This window comes from Brassica napus, chromosome A10 (genome assembly GCF_020379485.1).
Source record: "Brassica napus cultivar Da-Ae chromosome A10, Da-Ae, whole genome shotgun sequence".
Classification (NCBI taxonomy): domain Eukaryota; kingdom Viridiplantae; phylum Streptophyta; class Magnoliopsida; order Brassicales; family Brassicaceae; genus Brassica; species Brassica napus.
Window position 1 is genome coordinate 3,000,012 of NC_063443.1, and position 16,039 is coordinate 3,016,050.

Sequence of the window (16,039 nt, forward strand, 5' to 3'; positions counted from 1 at the left end):
AAAAAAGTTCATGTATTTTATTGATTTTCATGAAAAGTGAAAAAAACGAAGTGTGATGAAATGAAAAAAATTGAGCTCAGGATTGTGCTATTCCATCGATGAGATGTGAATGCGATGGACCCAACCATCGCTAAGCGTTTTCTTCATAGCTCAGGAATGCACCAGCCGGGAATCGAACCCGGGTCTGTACCGTGGCAGGGTACTATTCTACCACTAGACCACTGGTGCTTAGATGTTAGTCATTTGGTTTTAAATTATAATATACCAATTTGATATAAAAAAACTTCTTTTTGCATTTCACTCATTTCTGTTGTTCAATATAAAGGAGGTTAAGTTAAAAAGAATGTTCCGTGAGTATTAAATCAGAGTGAAGAATCACTTTAGTAATTGTCTAGGACAACCCTGAAGCTGGTAAGAAGATTAACCAAATCCAATATCTATGGCCAGATACGTCCACTTATTCGGTTGCATATTTAGGCCCATTGACCCATAGCAATATACAAATAATACCAAAGTGGAGTAATCTCTTGTAAACATGTCTTATTTGCCTTTAGTCACTTTTGCGTGTTAAGAAAACCAAAGCTCGTATAAGAACTGGCACCAAATAAAAGAGAAAGGAGGCTCTCTCTCCTTTCTTAGTGAGAGAATTTTCTCTCCAATTCTTTAATCTTCGTATCAAAATTTCATTTTTTAGAAGGTTTAGAGTTTGATTTGAAGGAGTAAAAGTCTAGCGTGTTTGTGTACCGGTTTCGGTACTTTTGACCGGTTCTTGTCTCCGGCAATTGATCAGTTTTTCTGATCGTCCGGCTTTGTCTCTGAAAAGCGGTGATTTACATAACACTGACTTTTCTGGCTTTTGTCTCCGGAAGGTGATGGTTTCCTCACCATCGTTCTCGCCGGCTCTCTGTCGGGGTTCTCCCGATATCATGATCTATGATTTTGGACCCTCTTGTTTTCCAGCCTCTCAATTTGATACTCCGATGGTTTTTTCATCTCCTAATTGTTCGGTGTTGCATCTTCGCGCTTAGATAGATTATTAAAGATGTATGTAGCTACATACAAGTAAGTCGAAGGCTTGAAGATCGATTGTAGGCGGTTAATCTCTTCGACGATTCGTAGATCCACCACATCTGACTTCGCGACTCTAACTTTGCGTAGTCTATTATGGTTGAACGGCTTGTCTCGGTTTCATCTTCCTTGTCGACGGTGATCCGTTGTGTCTCCTTGCTGGCTCCGGAAGAAGATGGCAGGCTTTCGTCAGTACTCAGTACACATGCATAATGGTCACTGCAACCAGACACGTGATGGGATGAGTCAGATTATTTCTTTTGGGCTTATGGCCTAAAGTCGTCTAATGCAGTACTCCATTTGTTTTGAGCTTGTTATAAAGTTTTGTTCGTTTGTTGGGTCTTTGTGTACTTTCCAGTCAGACTTGGTCTTGTTAGACTATGTTCCATGAATAAAATATCAGATGATAAAAAAGAGAATTGGCACCATAAATGAAATATGTTATCACCGTAGAAACTCGTTTGCTATCAAAATATGCATGCATGTAGCCAACATTCATGAATTATATTATTGAATTAATACTCCTTTAGATTTCTTAGAAAAATATAATACTATTGGATTTAATGGAAATCATTTGGCGCCTGACATCATGAGATTTTATTGTTTGACTGTTAGGGCATCTCTAATGGTACCTAAACACTACTCTAGATTTCGTTCTATTATAGAGTAATTCTATTATAAAGTGAACTATTTGAGCAAATTCAATTATATAATAGAGTTACTAGAATAATGTTTAAGTAGCATCTGTGGTTAAGGAAATACCTCAGCTAGAAAAGTAGACGAGTGTTTGTATGTTTCGGAAAGACCTTAACTAAAAAAAAAAGGCTAAACAAAGATCAAAGCTGAATCTTTCTTTTGATTAGGTCGTGGCCAAACTCTTAGCCTCTTTAAGTTAACGACTAAGTATACAATACCATTATGTATTTTAATATAGTAGACTGATCTACTCCACCAGAAATAGCAGCGAAGCATCTCATATACGAGATGACGTATGCACTGATGTCATGCGCTTTCTTTCTTCATGCACTCCACATATTATTATACAGAGTCCGTACCCAAACCCGTTTACTTTGGTCCGTCTTTATGTAGCCACGTAGGCAACATAAAAACATACTCAAAGTTGATAGTGGAAGGAATGATGGTGAAGTGTGAATACTCTCTAGTCACAAAAACATTTTACCAATTTTTTGATTGGTTAAGATATGTCATCTAATAAAGTTTTGGGACAAGAATGTAAATTGCAAATTTTATGGGTCCCACCCATTTGGCCCTAATTTAATTGATCTCTCTTCTGCTCACAACCTTCTTCTTCCCCATACCTCTGGAGATCTCCAGATTTTCTCTCTCCTCATCGCACCTTCGCCGGCGTAAAGTCCCTCCTTTTCTCTCGCCGGCAGTTTCGAATTTCTAATTCCCCGATTCAATTTTCAAAATTATGGCGATTAGGGTTACCCTCACCTACTCCAGCTACGTCGCTAGGAACATCGCTTCCTCCGCCGCGGCTCGCGTCGGCGCCGGAGACGTCCGCTCGTGCTTCGAATGCTTGACCCGTCCCAGAACCTTCACCCACAGTCAGATCCCCGATATCGATAAATCCCCTCCTCGTGCTCGCCCAGCTTCCTCCTCCATGTACAGCACCATCGCGAGGGAGCTTCTCGAAGAAGGAAGCAAGAGTCCTCTCGTGCTGGGGATGATCTCAATCATGAGTCCGAATTTGCTAGGGATGAACAACAACGTACTCGGGATCTCGCCGTTCAAGACTTCTTCTGTGATCCCTTTCCTTAGAGGGTCGAAGTGGATGCCTTGCAGCAGCATCCCGGCGACTTTATCGACGGATGTGGGTGAGATTGATAAGGGAGGGAAGGCGTCGTGTGATGTTGTTCAAGTGAAGATGGAGTTGGGTCGTGATCATAAAGGCTCGAGCTTTGTTGGAAACGGGTGGGTTGGTAAGCTGTTGAATATCTGCTCCGAGGATGCTAAGGCTGCTTTCACGGCGGTTACTGTTTCCCTCCTTTTCCGTTCGGCTTTGGCTGAGCCCAAGTCTATACCTTCCATGTCTATGTACCCTACTCTCGATGTGGGTGATCGTGTTATGGCCGAGAAGGTGAGGTTACTAATTTCTGGCTGTTTAATTGTGCATGCATTTTGAGTATCACTAGAGATCCTATACTGTTTAAATGTGTTTGATACTTAATTGCTAGGTAGTAAGTGGTGGTGTGTTCTTCATATCTGAGTACTTGACTCTGTGTATGTGTTTTTGGTGTTGGTCAGGTCTCGTACTTGTTCAGAAGGCCAGAGGTTTCCGATATAGTCATCTTCAAGGCTCCTCCGGTTTTGGTGGTAGGTCTCTAATCACCATTTCTTGTTTTCTTTTCACCTGTTTCAGAGGTGTTTGATATTCTTCTCTTTTGAAAAACTGCAGGAACATGGTTACAATTCTACTGATGTTTTCATAAAGAGGATAGTTGCAAGCGAAGGTGACTGGGTTGAAGTAAGCCCTTTTATCTTAATCAATTGTTCTATTTGTCCAGCCTCCTCAAGAAAGCCTCTAACCTATCGATCTTGTACCATGTAGGTCTGTGATGGAAAGCTCTTAGTGAATGACACTGTTCAAGTAGAGGATTTTGTCTTGGAGCCAATGGACTATGAAATGGAACCAATGGTAAGCAAACTTGCACTTTCCTAGTTCAATGATTCTCGACCTTAAAGTTGTACAAGAGTAACACAGCTAAGTTGGTTTATTCTTTTATTATTTGCAGTTTGTCCCTGAAGGTTATGTCTTTGTCCTAGGAGACAACCGCAACAAAAGCTTTGACTCTCATAACTGGTAACCACTTTGGAAGATATCTGCTGTTTCATAGTTCTTGTGTGTTAAATGAACAATGTTGATTCATGGATGATTGTTAAATACAGGGGTCCACTTCCAATAAAGAACATCATTGGAAGATCCATGTTTCGTTATTGGCCGCCGAGCAAAGTTTCAGACACAATACACCACCATGAGCAAGTTATGCAAAAGGAAGCTGTTGATGTTTCATAACCGGTACAGATGTGTGTTGACAGTTCTTAGGATTAAGTAGGAGATTGGATAGATGATGAGGTGGTGCCATCCATTTTGGCCCTGAAGCCAACGGAGCAATTTTTTTCGTTCTATGTACTCTCCTATGGAGGACATGGAATGCAATGGGAAATCCCAAAAGAAAATGAAAGATGGAAACATTTGTTTGTTGCTATGATTTTTTTTGTTTGTGTTGAATGAAATCTAAAAATGCAACCTAATAATCGTAACGACAGTCATCAAAGAATAGGCGTAAAGTAAGTAGTAATCCGGAAAATAAGCTAGAAAAGCTTAGTTTCATCTCTCTAGCAAACTAGATAGAGTGACAAAGAAGCAACTAAAAGCGTACCTGCTTTCATGCACCCTGACCAAAAAGAAAGAAGAGCTCAGGTGCGGCGATGTCATCTGGATACCAGAAGATTGCGAAGGACCCAACCATCGCTTAAGCCACAATTTCATCACAGCTCAGAATGCACCAGCCGGGAATCGAACCCGGGTCTGTACCGTGGCAGGGTACTATTCTACCACTAGACCACTGGTGCTTTGTTGTTTCATATATTTCATATAAATTGACATAAAAGAAAAAAAAGAAGTGGGATTCTCTGTATATAATCCATGTAACGGAGTCCGAAATCAAACACACGTTTCCGGCATTGATGAATACAGCCACAACATCAAACATGAGATAAAAGAAAACAAGAAGTGAGGAGGTGTATATAATCCATGTAAAGGAGCATGAAAATCAAACACAAGTATCTAAATAGCCATAACCTTGGTATACAGTTGTACCACTAGTTCCAAATATGACAAAAAAAGTGCTCTGTAGAATAAAGTTGGATCATCGAAGTTGCGTCTTCCCTCTCACTCTGATTTCTTCCTTTTTCCCATACGGTGTGGAAAGCTGTTGTTTTCTTTCAGTCTCCCCTAATTCTCTGCTATGCGATTGTAAAAGTGAACAAACAAACAAAAGAGAGAATTAAACAAGTTTAAAAAAAAAAAAATCTCTCTGAACGAAGCTGATACAAAAGAGAGTTGACATATATATAAAAAAATATAACGATGTTCAGCTTTTAGGCTTAAAATTCTTTATTTGAGTTCCATACAGGAGCCGCCGTCTTTTGCACACCACCACCACCGTCTGATAACACTCCGCTTCCATTTTCAACTGCTATTAGCGGATCCTTCTCGCTCTCTTTCATCTGCTAAACCAAAACTAACATGAGTTTTTGTTTTCTCTTGTTTACTTAAGGAGACCAATATAACATCACACAAATTCAGCATAGACCTTTTTACCAACCAAAACAATGCCTAAGATTCGGTTGTTAATTCTGATAGCAGCAGTCTTTGCCCTCTAATTATTTCTTTTATTGCACCAGCAATTAGACTGAAACCACTTTCTTAAGGAGAAGATGGTTTCGAACGAGAGAAGTAGGTTACTCCTAATTAGCTAGAGGAAATATACCTGAGGCAACTGAGTTGAAGATGTTTCACTTGCCTTCTGCTGAGTCTCAATCGAGCAGAAATAGGAATACACAACCATTCCAATCACCGCCACCATAATACCGAGAATGTTGCGCCAGTTGAATGGGTCTTTCAACAACACATAGCCAAATGCTAGAACCAGGCATGTCTTAAGATGTCCAAGAACCTGATATGTGACCGGAGACGTTTTTCCAATCACTAGAAAAGTGCTGAAGTTCACAGAGACTGATATGAGGCAGGACAGGACGATGAAGAACTGCAGTAAACAAAAGAAGCACGTGTAAATATATGTACACGGAAGCAAGAAGACCAGTGATTAAGTTGGGTAGAATCCCTAGTATATTGACTCTTACCACAACTTGAGAAGTGTACTTGAAAGCAAACACATTCTGGTTGGTTAGGAGCCCATCTAAAAATGGTCCAGTGACGAAAAGTGTAATTGCTTGATAAGGGCAAGACTGATAAAGAAGTTGCGTGGATGAAACTTTGAACTTCTTCTGGATGGTATTTGTCATCTGTATACAGTTGGTTAAGGAAACACGAATTGGCACAAGATAAAATATAAGCAATGGGCAAAGAAGGGTCAAGTATAGGATACAATTTGAGCAACACAAGTTGTGATAACAGCCAGCAGCGACAAGACAGAACCCAGCATATTAAGCTGAAGATCTGTGACGGTTGCAATTCCAACACCAAGGAGAAGGATGGTTAATGAAAACTGAATTTTTCGACTGCAAACAAAAAGAAGAAACGTGTCATAAACTAGGCCCTTGACCAGAGATTACAAAAGGGACATTAGAGTATCACTAAGTTGCTCGTCGTTAAATTAGAAGTCTGATAGTCAACTGCAAATGCATGACAATGGGAAAAGATAGATGATGTCGTATAAAACAGTATCCTCCAAACTAATAATTATTTAAGTGTAATAGAAATGTACATTGTGTAAGAAAACTTTTGAGTGCTAACCTGAACATTTTCCTGAAGAAGAGTGTCTCCAAGAGAACAGTACAGGGGATGATTGCTAGTTTCGTCATCTAATATCAACAGAGGAGAAGATGTGTCAAAAGGAAATCATCATGTGGCAACTGGAATGTCAAAGCTATTACCTGGTAAAAGCCAACGGAATTAAAGCCAAGGCTAAGGTTCAATAGTCCTATGGAGATCCCATTCAATATACCAAATCCCATCACAGCTCGTGGATCAAAAGGCTTGTGTTCAAACATCTTCATCCATAGTGCCACATGAAGGGAACAAAACGTGACCAGAAGATGCCAACTAGTCAAAGTAGTCGCTGTACATAGAAAAAAATAACAAGAATAAGTAACAAGATAGCCTATGAATGAAATCAATAGAGCATATCATGAGATATAAGGCTGACGCAGGCTTCAAAAAGAGTTCGATCATCGTCCTGCTCAGAAGTAAAATGATCTCTAACCAATCCTTTCAACACACAAGAACACGTATAGATCCAAAGGAAATAATCTCTAACCCCTATGATACCTATCCATCAACGCTTAAGAGTAAATTTAAGCATACGTATAGATATGGAGAGGAAATAATAGAAGATGGATACTCAACGGGGGGAAGAAAGAGGTTACCGAAGGTGAAGCCAAGGGTGCTAATAAGCGCCTTGTTACAGATCACGATCGACACAGACGATACGACGGATAAACTCAAAGCGCCGATTGTTCCCAGCTGGAACTTCTGGCCCTCGCTCATCTTCGCTCTCCTAATTTTTTCTTATTTTTATTATTATTAATCTCTCGCTTCAATCACGATCTATCTATCCACCAAAATAACTTCACATCGGTTTCCGAATCACAGGTGAGAAAAAAAAAGACGTTAAGGAAACAAGATCGATCTGGAGAAAACGAACCTCATACGGAAATGCGAGAGAATCGAAGCTGGGGGAAGCTCAACTGCAGCAAAAACGGAAGTCGTTAGATAAATTTTGAAACAGAAGTTGGAGAAGGAAGTTATAGAAGCGGAAAGAAGCCATAAACCCTAGATCTGCCGTTGTGAGAGCGAGGGAGAGAGAGATCAGAAAATTAGTTGGAATGGATATTGAGGAGACGCGAAAAGGAAAGAAGGAGAAGATATTAAGGAGGGAGAGAGAGAAAACTCACGGGAGAAGGAGAGGTGATTCAAACTTCGACGGAGGAGAAGAGATTCAGATTCTTTTGTATAAACGAGAGAATCCTATTTTTGCGATTCGATGATGGTCTGCACTCACCACCATACAGAGGAAAATAGTGAGAGAGAGAGAGAGAGGACGAAGATAGTTTTCGCTTGATTCTTGTATTGGCCCCACCAGCAATTTACCGCGGGATAAAAACCTAATAAAAAGTTACAAACTCACCACTACTATATATTATAAAAATTATTATTACAAATGATTATATAATCGGTAATTTTATAATTTTAAATTATATAATACGAACTAGTTTACGAGTAACAATTTTCTTTGTATCATATAATAAAGTAGTTTATTTTTGTTAATTTATGATCAATAATATTTTTCTAAAACATTAGTTCAAAACTTTAATATATAAAATGTTAATCAATCATTTGACTTAGGAAGCTTCTACTACGATGTTATATTCTAAATCAAATTCTATTAAAATGGTCACTAGCTGGCATGCTTGTATAGATCTATACCTCAACCAACCGACAAAACATATTTTAAAATGCACAAACAATCATAATAAAAGCGACATTTTGGTGTTTTTTGCTCAACGTATAACAAAAAATTTAAGCTCAATGAAAAAAGAATATCAAATGAAGAATTGAAAACTAGAGTATACTAGTAGTGTTGTTTCTCACTAACTAACAGAGGCTTGGGTAAAATTTAGAAGTTGACTTGAAAGCCACAGCGTCTGCAATGACCTGCATCGACTTGGGATCTGTCTGAGTTTCTTTCATATCGGTGTTGCATCCCCACACCCTAACCGCAAGCCTACGGCATTTTCGTGATGATTCTCTGAAATAGGTTTTGTACCACTCAATCACATCTTTCTTCTCTATGCTCCTTAGTTCTTCTGCCTCTTTGTGGGAGAAATCAAACATGTACCTATGTGATAGATAGAGAGAGAGAGTTAACTCGATTTTTGTCAGCGACGATGAAGCAACTCACTGAACTTTGATATGAAACTACGGATCTCACGCTTTAAACCCTTGAGATCATTTACCTTTTGTCAACAATCTGACTCCATAAGTCATTTGTCTCAGACAAGAGAGAAGGGTCCTTTTCTAGCAATCTAGCAATCATACCGCTTCTATAATCTTCAAAGGATTCTTCATCCAGTTGTTCCTGCAAGTAACATTTGTGGAATGAGATGGGAAAAGGCTTCAACGTAAGCTTAACATCTTCTTCTTCTTTTTTTTATTAGAGACTTACCAGCAGAGCTTCGATGTCTTTTATGAAATTGTCGACTCTCTCGAGCAAATGTATTGGACCGTATTTGGAAGATTGAACACAGAAACAGAAACCCTGGACACGATAAGTTAAGCGAGGGCCACACTCGACAACATAGCCAAGCTGCTCCTTTGTCCTGTAACCAAAATTTATTTATATGACTATACATAAATACGGTTTGATCTATTACAAAAACTAGAGAAACATGTGATGACTAACCTCAACTGATTGAACAATGGCTCTCCTATGATTTCATGAAATAGATCCAGCATAGCTTTCATTCTTGTTGACTGAGCTTCTTCAGGCTCGATTTGATAGTAAAGCTGCAAAACAGAATTCATGTTCAAATTCATAACCATGACTATCCGAGAAACCTACTATATCTTCTACTTGGCTGACTTTACCTCGACTACTGAGTTTGTTTCAGATTTGTTCTTCACAGTGACATCTCTTACAAGTTTGGCATTCAGAGGGAAGCACATTATCTGCTCTCCATGTCTACATTTGACTGGGAGCGGTTCAACTGTCAGACTGTTCTTGAATATGTTTGATATGTTCACTGTTTCGTCTTCCGACAAATTACCATGACACAGAGCCTCAATATATATCTGCAAACATAAAAAGTTATAATCTAACCGTTGCCCAATTTAAACAAAACCAGAGAACAATTGCAAATGCAAGTAGTCAAGTATTTAAGTAAAAGGGAAATCACATAAACTGTGGTTGGTGAAGGATGTTACCTGAGAGCGGACTACAGAAATAAAGCTGTTGAGATCAGCTAGAGACAAATCATTTAGGACAGACAACTTCTCGTCGCTGTCATAGATTCGTTTACACAAGAGTTGCAGTCTCAAGTATGTGGAATGGTTCAACGGCTTCATATTACTATTTCTAAACCCTCTCTCCATGTTTTCTTTGATAACCTGCAAGGTTAGATAGAGAAGGTTGTCACCGATGAGGAAGTTGAAGAATGAATGAGAATAAAGAGTATTGACAAACTATACATGCAAAATTTCACATACCTTAAATCGGTCCAGGCTTGGCATGAAGGATTTGGCTATGGCTAAGATTTTTGATAAGAGAGCTGGAATTTTTTCATTAAAGCCATACACTTTAAGCTCTAGTTTATCACCATACATGGATAAAGAAGTTTCGAGTTTTGCTATACTCGCCTGCAAAAGATAAGACATTCATGTCAGTAAAAAAACATCTAAAACGATTTTCCTAAAAGGTATCTTGCCTGGTATATAATCTCATTTAGCTCGTCTTTCAGAAGGTTGATAAATAGTTCCGTCAAAAGGCAGTTCTTCACACTGTCATATGCCCCCTTCAGATTTATGCGGAAGTACGTATTTGCTCGGGGAACCTTAAACGTTTCGTCAAGCTTGTACCAGAACTTCATTAACGGTTCATCAATTAAACATTTAGGGGGAGACTGACTTTTAGGATCCGCATCCGAATTAATAGCCCGGATGGAAAAATCACAAGGGATGAACTGGTTTTTTGAAGGAAGATGCAAAGAAGTATCTACTTCTGAAGGATTGCTCCATGTTTCCATCAAAGTCAATGGAACATCTTCTTCTACGTAACGAGAACCGAACCAAGGCTCAGTTTGGAACTCTGAAACCAGGAAGTTCAAAAGAAAGATGAACATTAATATGCAATCCAAAAGTTACATTCTCAACAAATCTCGAAAGTACCTTCTGACTTGACTGACTTCGAAACAACATCAATCCTCATGTTTTTTGGTGTGAAGAAACCCATGAGATCTTCTATCATTTTTGGATCCCATGTCTGGTATACATAATCACCATAAATAACGTGCTCTACTGGATAAGCAAGCATATTCCCTGTAGAATAACACTTTCGATGGTTATTATACAACAATGCGTAATAAATTATGAAAATATTTAGGCTTTACATGCCAACATAACCACTATTAACGTCTTAGAAGAACTAGATGAATGACAATACAAGTACGAACCTGAAAGCTCAGCAGCATAATCATCTGCAGCCTGCTCCTCAGCATATCTAAAGTCCATGTTCCCAATATCTTGGAGTTCCTTGAATATCCATTCTTGTGGTGACGCATCACGCAATAACTTGAGATATTGATAAATGTAGCCAATGATGTCATAAATCTACAAATAGAAGTTGCCATAAGGTCCAATGAAAAGGAGTAACATAAAAAAAAAAAAAAGAGAAGGACGACGGTATATGAAGCTATATACAGTTGAAAACGATTGAATCAACCCCTGCGTTAAGCTTAGTTAAAATATGTTAATTTATAATATTAAATTACCTTCTCTAAACCAGAGTCAGTGAGATGTATGGACATTCCAAAAACATAGGCCAGAGACGAGCGGTTTATTCCATCATCCCCAACACCAGCAGACAGAGAGGTTATCAAGCCCTTAACTTTAAGGAATGAATGAAGACTTCCTCTACCCTCTAGAAAAGATAACGGTACAAACAACGTTCTTCAATATGCAATTTACATGAGTGCATGCAAAAGCACGCTTTAAGAAAACTATATATAAACCATTAAAAATGGATGTGATTTCTCACCGTGTCCTAATAGATGTGCTAGATAGTCCTCCGGCTTCTTCACATAGGCATGGCGAAGAGGAGGGAGAGTCCATGTCAAATTAAGAGTATGAACATCTCTGACCGCTTCTAGGCGATATAATTTACCGCCTTCCCAAATAGGACCTTCTGCCACCAGAGTTGGCCTAATTTTGGATCCGTTTTTGACATCGCCAAATAGTTCTGCAACCCAACTTTCAAGCAAATCGAGAGGTTCTGCAAGATTTAATAGGTAACCAATATGAATGCAAAAACATTTTCCAAGAATTAGAGCGAAACACATCATAAACCTAGAGACTTTTACCTCCTCCAATGACAACGAGTTTCATCAATCCACCGTGGTAATATTCCTTGTACAATTTCACGATGCATTCCCGTAGATCAACACCATTTTCCATTGCACCACTCAAGCTCTTCTTGTTACCTTACATCGCACACGAAAAACAGATTAACTATAACTTGTTTCATGAACAACTGAAGTGTGGCAACAAAGGTACACCGAGAAGTACTTACCCCATGCGAATCTATTTAATGGATGACCCTTTGTAGACGTATGGCACTGAAGTTGTTGCAGACGACATGCATCATTTTGGAGGGCCTGGTTAAATTCTACAAATTTGGATCTTGTTAGCAAGACACATTTAACTATATAAGAGGTTAGTTTATCTGATGATGATTGAAGACTAACAAAGGAACAAAGGGCATGATTAACAGGCATACCTGAATCAACAGCAAGGAGTTCTCGTTCCATAGCTTCAGTCTTCATCAGCGGTGCAACAAAAAACTGAGAGAACCTAATAACAAGAGAACAAACCAAGGTCAATGATAACAAACTCTAGTCATGCATACCGACAAACATATATCGTCCACCTTGGTAAATTTACAGCAGATGATAGTTAAATAGATAAGTGAAGTGTCAGCGGAACCAAATGTTGTACCTTTTTAAGGCACCCTGAAGGAATTCTCTCTTGACTTCAAAGTGATAGCACGTATGCTCCATTTCGGTGTATGCGTTGGAGGATCCTCCATGCTTAGACAAGTAACTATCATACTACAAGCAAAACAAAGTCAAACCCAGAAGAACTCAAAGGATATATCATTCTAACAAAACAAAGTATGTACAACGTTGAAAAGACGAAATCCATTATCCAAGTTCTAAGTAAACATCTCAGTTATATCTAATCATGCTAATATGGTTAGTTCCTTAAACCTTAATTCAACGATAGAACCATCAGCATATGAATCTATAAATAGTGAAAAAAAACATTGCAAACATAGAACATAATGCATTGCTTACTTCATTCTCATCGGGGAACTCAGTGCTACCCATAAAAAGCATGTGTTCTGAACAAAACATTAACATGAGAGTGAATCCACACCATAAACAAAGGAAGTGGAATAATAATAACTCACAGAAAGATGAAAATACCAAGAAAGTGAGCCAGGCCTTGCGCCTCGGGAGGATCCAAGAAGCTGCCCATTGCAACACACATAGCTGCAGCTGCCTATAAACCCACAACACAAAACATATGAGTAAAAAATAAAAATTTGAGAAAAGAGTAAGAAAGCAGGTGATGTAGAAGACCTTTTTGGTCTGATGATCCCCTTTCTCTTTCACTTCATCCTCATCCTCATCTCCTTCCATTTCTTCATCGTCATCATCTTCAGAGCTCCCGTCACTATCTTCCTCTTCTTCTCCGTCCTCATCATCCTTATCCATTTGATCACCGTCGGTTTTCTTTCCATCAGCCGCAGAGCCGTCGAGATAAATATCTGGATCGTGGATAAGCAGAGCAGACAATCCGTTCTCCAATTCAATCACTCTGTATAACCTCCGATCGTTGGGTGACTTCACCACCACATCGTCCAAGCTCGAAACGGCTTTCGTAACAGACATTGTTCTCGCTCTGAGAAGATAACGACTCGTGAAGAAGTAGTTGTGCTGCAAGAGTATCTCCTTCTTAGGTCTTTTGAATCCGATTCCGCCGCTATTGCCTTCTTCTGAAATTTCCATTTATTTTTTTATTAAAAAACAAATTAGAATCAATGGAAAAAAAAACTGCAACATCTTGCCGTTATCTCTTTAGAGATACGACATGTACGTCGTTTCAAGCTAGAGAAACGACATTGATGATGGTACTTCTTCCACGCTTAGTCTTCTCCTTCGCTGTCGCCTGTGAAATCGAACCTACATCCGGGAACGAAAGAGAATTGAAAATTTGAATAATGAAAGTAGTTACAAACCTAATTGACCTTTACTGTACAATCCAAATCGAGGCAATGAATCGACGAGCGATAGAGTGCGGATATCTCTGAAAAATCCTAACATTGTGTGGTTGAGTTGGCAACGATGGCACTGGGAGAGATTTTCATGGAGATAGAGGACAGAGTTGTGGAGGAGAAGAATCTCGAGCGGTTAGAGAATCTAGTGGAGATTCTGCATGAAGAAGGCTCCAAATCAGTGAGTAAAGCGTAGTGTGGAGTGCACAGCAAAGTATCTTGCTTATGTGAGAGAGAGAGAGAGAGAGAGAGAGACGCAAAAGAAGCAATCAGATCATTTGTTGGCTCCGTGGGAATATGCCTTTATGCGATAAGGTTGGTATTTTGGTTACTAGTGACCTCTTTCTTATATAAGCTGTAGACGATCGTGGACGGGCCCACCCACAGTGACGCAACGCAAAGGCTTGTGAGATGTATGAGAGAATACGAGAGACAAAAGCTATGGCTTCTTTGTATGCATGAATCGGAAGAATCTAGGGAAGAAACAGGACAGGAGAGACAGAGCCAATGAACAAGTCTATCAAAACTCTACAGAAGCTGAGTCCCCACCTAGTCGAGTCAAGACCATTTTACTCTCCAGTTATTACCAGAGCGCTTGGAAAGAAGCTTTTAGCTTCCAAAATCGACCTTAGAAAAAGGAGGACCTTCAAACTTCAACGTTACGTGGATTACAGAACAAGAACATTGACGTTGACGTTGCTAATCCTTCTGCTACAAACAGGCCTAGCTTGATGGAGCGAAGAGCCACAAGCATATACTTATGAGGTACAAAATATTTTAAAGTTCATCTATGATATTGTTGTAGGTCTTCCTGTGTTTGAATAGCTAGTTTGATGGAACACCCAAGTCACACGTATTCACTAAGTTCATAGAGCAATATTCTAGTGTGCAGCTTCTCTAATCAAGTTTCTTCATTTCTCTTGGTTGATACTAACTTAATACTATCACGTTTCTAATAGTAGATACAACATCCATGAGTAGGTGGGGTGGGCTACACATATAAATATTGTACATATAGCAAACTGAAAAGAGATTGCAATATTTTAACAACTAGTCTTTTCTCATTCAAAACTATCTTATATTACAAAAAATAGGACCGTAAAGAATTAAAAAAAAAAACTTTTGAATCTGAATCTACATCTTCTTGGCCTAATAAGTAAAGAACAAAAAGTCAAGTCTCTTTGTCTTTTCATTCCCTTATAATTGAGCAAACCAGAAACAGATAAGTCAGTTCCTCAGAAACTGTCCAATGCCTCAGCTGGATCGCTCTAGGGTCTCTTCGGCTAAGCTCCTTTCTGTGGTCGTGGACGGCGACTATTATGGCCGATCATCTGCTGCGGTTCCCTTCAAATGGGAATCTCAGCCCGGAACTCCCATAAGACTTTTCAAACGATCTTCAGGTTCTGATTCCGATTTCAACTCTCCTGTTTCAGCTCCACTCACACCTCCTCCCTCTTACTTCAGCGCTTCTCCTTCCTCTACAAAGCTTAAAAGAGCCAACGTTCGTTCTGGTTCCTTGGTCAACAAGAATCGTAGCGACCCCTCATCTCCGGTTGCTTCATCTTCATCATCCTCGTCTTCAACATCTTCTGTGCCATCCTCTCCAATGAGGACGTCGGATTCGTACGGAAGGAACAGCAGAAGACCAATGTGGTACGGATCTAGACATTATAATGCTAAGTCTTCAGGATGCTACGGTTCCATCATCAAGTTGTTTCTAAGAGATGTCAAGTAATTATGTTTTTAAATCTCTCAAAAAATATGTTGGGTTTCTACTCTTTTTTGTAATCTTGGGAAATAATTTTCTGAAACTAATTGTCCTCAGATTCATTTCATCTCAATGAATCTACTGGTTGGGTCATAAGTCATAATCATATGCTTTTCATTAAACTCTGATACTTCCATTTTTCTAAATTACTTACCACATAAAGATTACACTGCAGTCTATATGTCAATATGTGTATAGAATCTGTGCTCAGTGTAACTTCTCGTCATTTCAAATTCACAACTTACTCCCTCCATTTAAATTTTTTGAAATCTGTGAGAAACAAAATTTTCTTCACTTAAATATTTACAGCAAACCATAAAAATAAATTGACCTTTAAGCATAGTTAATTAAATCAACATAACATTACATGCTAGTATATATT

The 16,039-nt window shown here is 39.0% G+C and overlaps 4 protein-coding genes and 3 non-coding genes across 16 annotated transcripts; 2 read left to right on the forward strand and 5 right to left on the reverse strand.

Annotated features, from left to right (window-relative positions):
• Window positions 1-157: 157 nt before the first annotated feature.
• TRNAG-GCC lies at window positions 158-228 on the reverse strand. Its single transcript has one exon. It is a non-coding gene; the product is annotated as a tRNA-Gly (tRNA).
• A 2,142-nt stretch (window positions 229-2,370) lies between these two features.
• LOC106368997 (probable thylakoidal processing peptidase 2, chloroplastic) lies at window positions 2,371-4,369 on the forward strand. The gene is made up of 6 exons (XM_013809087.3): window positions 2,371-3,172; window positions 3,340-3,408; window positions 3,491-3,559; window positions 3,644-3,730; window positions 3,828-3,895; window positions 3,982-4,369. The coding sequence occupies exons 1-6, from the start codon at window positions 2,504-2,506 to the stop codon at window positions 4,106-4,108; spliced, it is 1,089 nt and encodes a 362-aa protein (XP_013664541.2). The 5' UTR covers window positions 2,371-2,503; the 3' UTR covers window positions 4,109-4,369.
• A 139-nt stretch (window positions 4,370-4,508) lies between these two features.
• On the reverse strand, window positions 4,509-4,593 carry LOC125579698. Its single transcript, XR_007317753.1, has one exon. It is a non-coding gene; the product is annotated as a small nucleolar RNA snoR114 (small nucleolar RNA).
• Window positions 4,594-4,597: 4 nt separating this feature from the next.
• On the reverse strand, window positions 4,598-4,668 carry TRNAG-GCC. Its single transcript has one exon. It is a non-coding gene; the product is annotated as a tRNA-Gly (tRNA).
• A 42-nt stretch (window positions 4,669-4,710) lies between these two features.
• LOC106368998 (UDP-xylose transporter 3-like) lies at window positions 4,711-7,897 on the reverse strand. 9 transcript variants are annotated; one of them, XM_013809093.3, is made up of 10 exons: window positions 7,735-7,897; window positions 7,485-7,527; window positions 7,207-7,391; window positions 6,715-6,899; window positions 6,575-6,642; window positions 6,207-6,339; window positions 5,962-6,123; window positions 5,589-5,864; window positions 5,230-5,328; window positions 4,711-5,058 (listed from the first exon to the last, which is right to left on the reverse strand). In XM_013809093.3, the coding sequence occupies exons 3-10, from the start codon at window positions 7,325-7,327 to the stop codon at window positions 5,041-5,043; spliced, it is 1,062 nt and encodes a 353-aa protein (XP_013664547.2). In that variant the 5' UTR covers window positions 7,328-7,391; window positions 7,485-7,527; window positions 7,735-7,897; the 3' UTR covers window positions 4,711-5,040. The 9 variants fall into 9 exon arrangements, with proteins under 9 accessions (XP_013664547.2, XP_013664545.2, XP_022548846.2 ...); XM_013809091.3 differs by having other exon boundaries at window positions 4,711-5,061; XM_022693125.2 differs by having other exon boundaries at window positions 5,230-5,325; window positions 7,735-7,896.
• A 410-nt stretch (window positions 7,898-8,307) lies between these two features.
• On the reverse strand, window positions 8,308-14,187 carry LOC106368996 (nardilysin-like). 2 transcript variants are annotated; one of them, XM_048743503.1, is made up of 21 exons: window positions 13,863-14,120; window positions 13,736-13,797; window positions 13,195-13,610; window positions 13,039-13,114; window positions 12,907-12,953; window positions 12,548-12,660; window positions 12,330-12,403; window positions 12,123-12,218; window positions 11,914-12,033; window positions 11,592-11,825; window positions 11,326-11,474; window positions 11,008-11,164; window positions 10,724-10,873; window positions 10,264-10,643; window positions 10,046-10,195; window positions 9,764-9,946; window positions 9,428-9,631; window positions 9,243-9,346; window positions 9,006-9,159; window positions 8,797-8,918; window positions 8,308-8,678 (listed from the first exon to the last, which is right to left on the reverse strand). In XM_048743503.1, exons 3-21 carry the CDS (start codon window positions 13,504-13,506, stop codon window positions 8,435-8,437), a joined length of 3,069 nt encoding a protein of 1,022 aa, XP_048599460.1. In that variant the 5' UTR covers window positions 13,507-13,610; window positions 13,736-13,797; window positions 13,863-14,120; the 3' UTR covers window positions 8,308-8,434. The 2 variants fall into 2 exon arrangements, with proteins under 2 accessions (XP_048599460.1, XP_013664539.2); XM_013809085.3 differs by lacking the exon at window positions 13,736-13,797 and having other exon boundaries at window positions 13,854-14,187.
• Window positions 14,188-14,389: 202 nt separating this feature from the next.
• Window positions 14,390-15,785, forward strand: LOC106365325 (putative protein TPRXL). The gene has a single exon (XM_013804769.3). The coding sequence runs from the start codon at window positions 15,139-15,141 to the stop codon at window positions 15,622-15,624; it is 486 nt and encodes a 161-aa protein (XP_013660223.1). The 5' UTR covers window positions 14,390-15,138; the 3' UTR covers window positions 15,625-15,785.
• The last annotated feature ends 254 nt before the right edge of the window (window positions 15,786-16,039 follow it).

Excerpts from the sequence above, each read along its gene's own strand:
- LOC106368997 (XM_013809087.3), top strand. The coding sequence starts at position 2,504 with ATGGCGATTAGGGTTACCCTCACCTACTCCAGCTACGTCGCTAGGAAC. Across the intron at positions 3,173-3,339 it reads ATCGTGTTATGGCCGAGAAG|GTCTCGTACTTGTTCAGAAG; the intron begins GTGAGGTTACTA and ends GGTGTTGGTCAG. Across the intron at positions 3,560-3,643 it reads GCGAAGGTGACTGGGTTGAA|GTCTGTGATGGAAAGCTCTT; the intron begins GTAAGCCCTTTT and ends TGTACCATGTAG.
- LOC106368998 (XM_013809088.3), bottom strand. The coding sequence starts at position 7,327 with ATGAGCGAGGGCCAGAAGTTCCAGCTGGGAACAATCGGCGCTTTGAGT. Across the intron at positions 6,340-6,574 it reads TTCTTCAGGAAAATGTTCAG|TCGAAAAATTCAGTTTTCAT; the intron begins GTTAGCACTCAA and ends TTTTGTTTGCAG. Across the intron at positions 5,865-5,961 it reads AGTACACTTCTCAAGTTGTG|TTCTTCATCGTCCTGTCCTG; the intron begins GTAAGAGTCAAT and ends TGTTTACTGCAG.
- LOC106368996 (XM_013809085.3), bottom strand. The coding sequence starts at position 13,938 with ATGTTAGGATTTTTCAGAGATATCCGCACTCTATCGCTCGTCGATTCA. Across the intron at positions 13,611-13,853 it reads GTACAGTAAAGGTCAATTAG|AAGAAGGCAATAGCGGCGGA; the intron begins GTTTGTAACTAC and ends TGGAAATTTCAG. Across the intron at positions 8,919-9,005 it reads AAGACATCGAAGCTCTGCTG|GAACAACTGGATGAAGAATC; the intron begins GTAAGTCTCTAA and ends TGTTACTTGCAG.
- LOC106365325 (XM_013804769.3), top strand. The coding sequence starts at position 15,139 with ATGCCTCAGCTGGATCGCTCTAGGGTCTCTTCGGCTAAGCTCCTTTCT.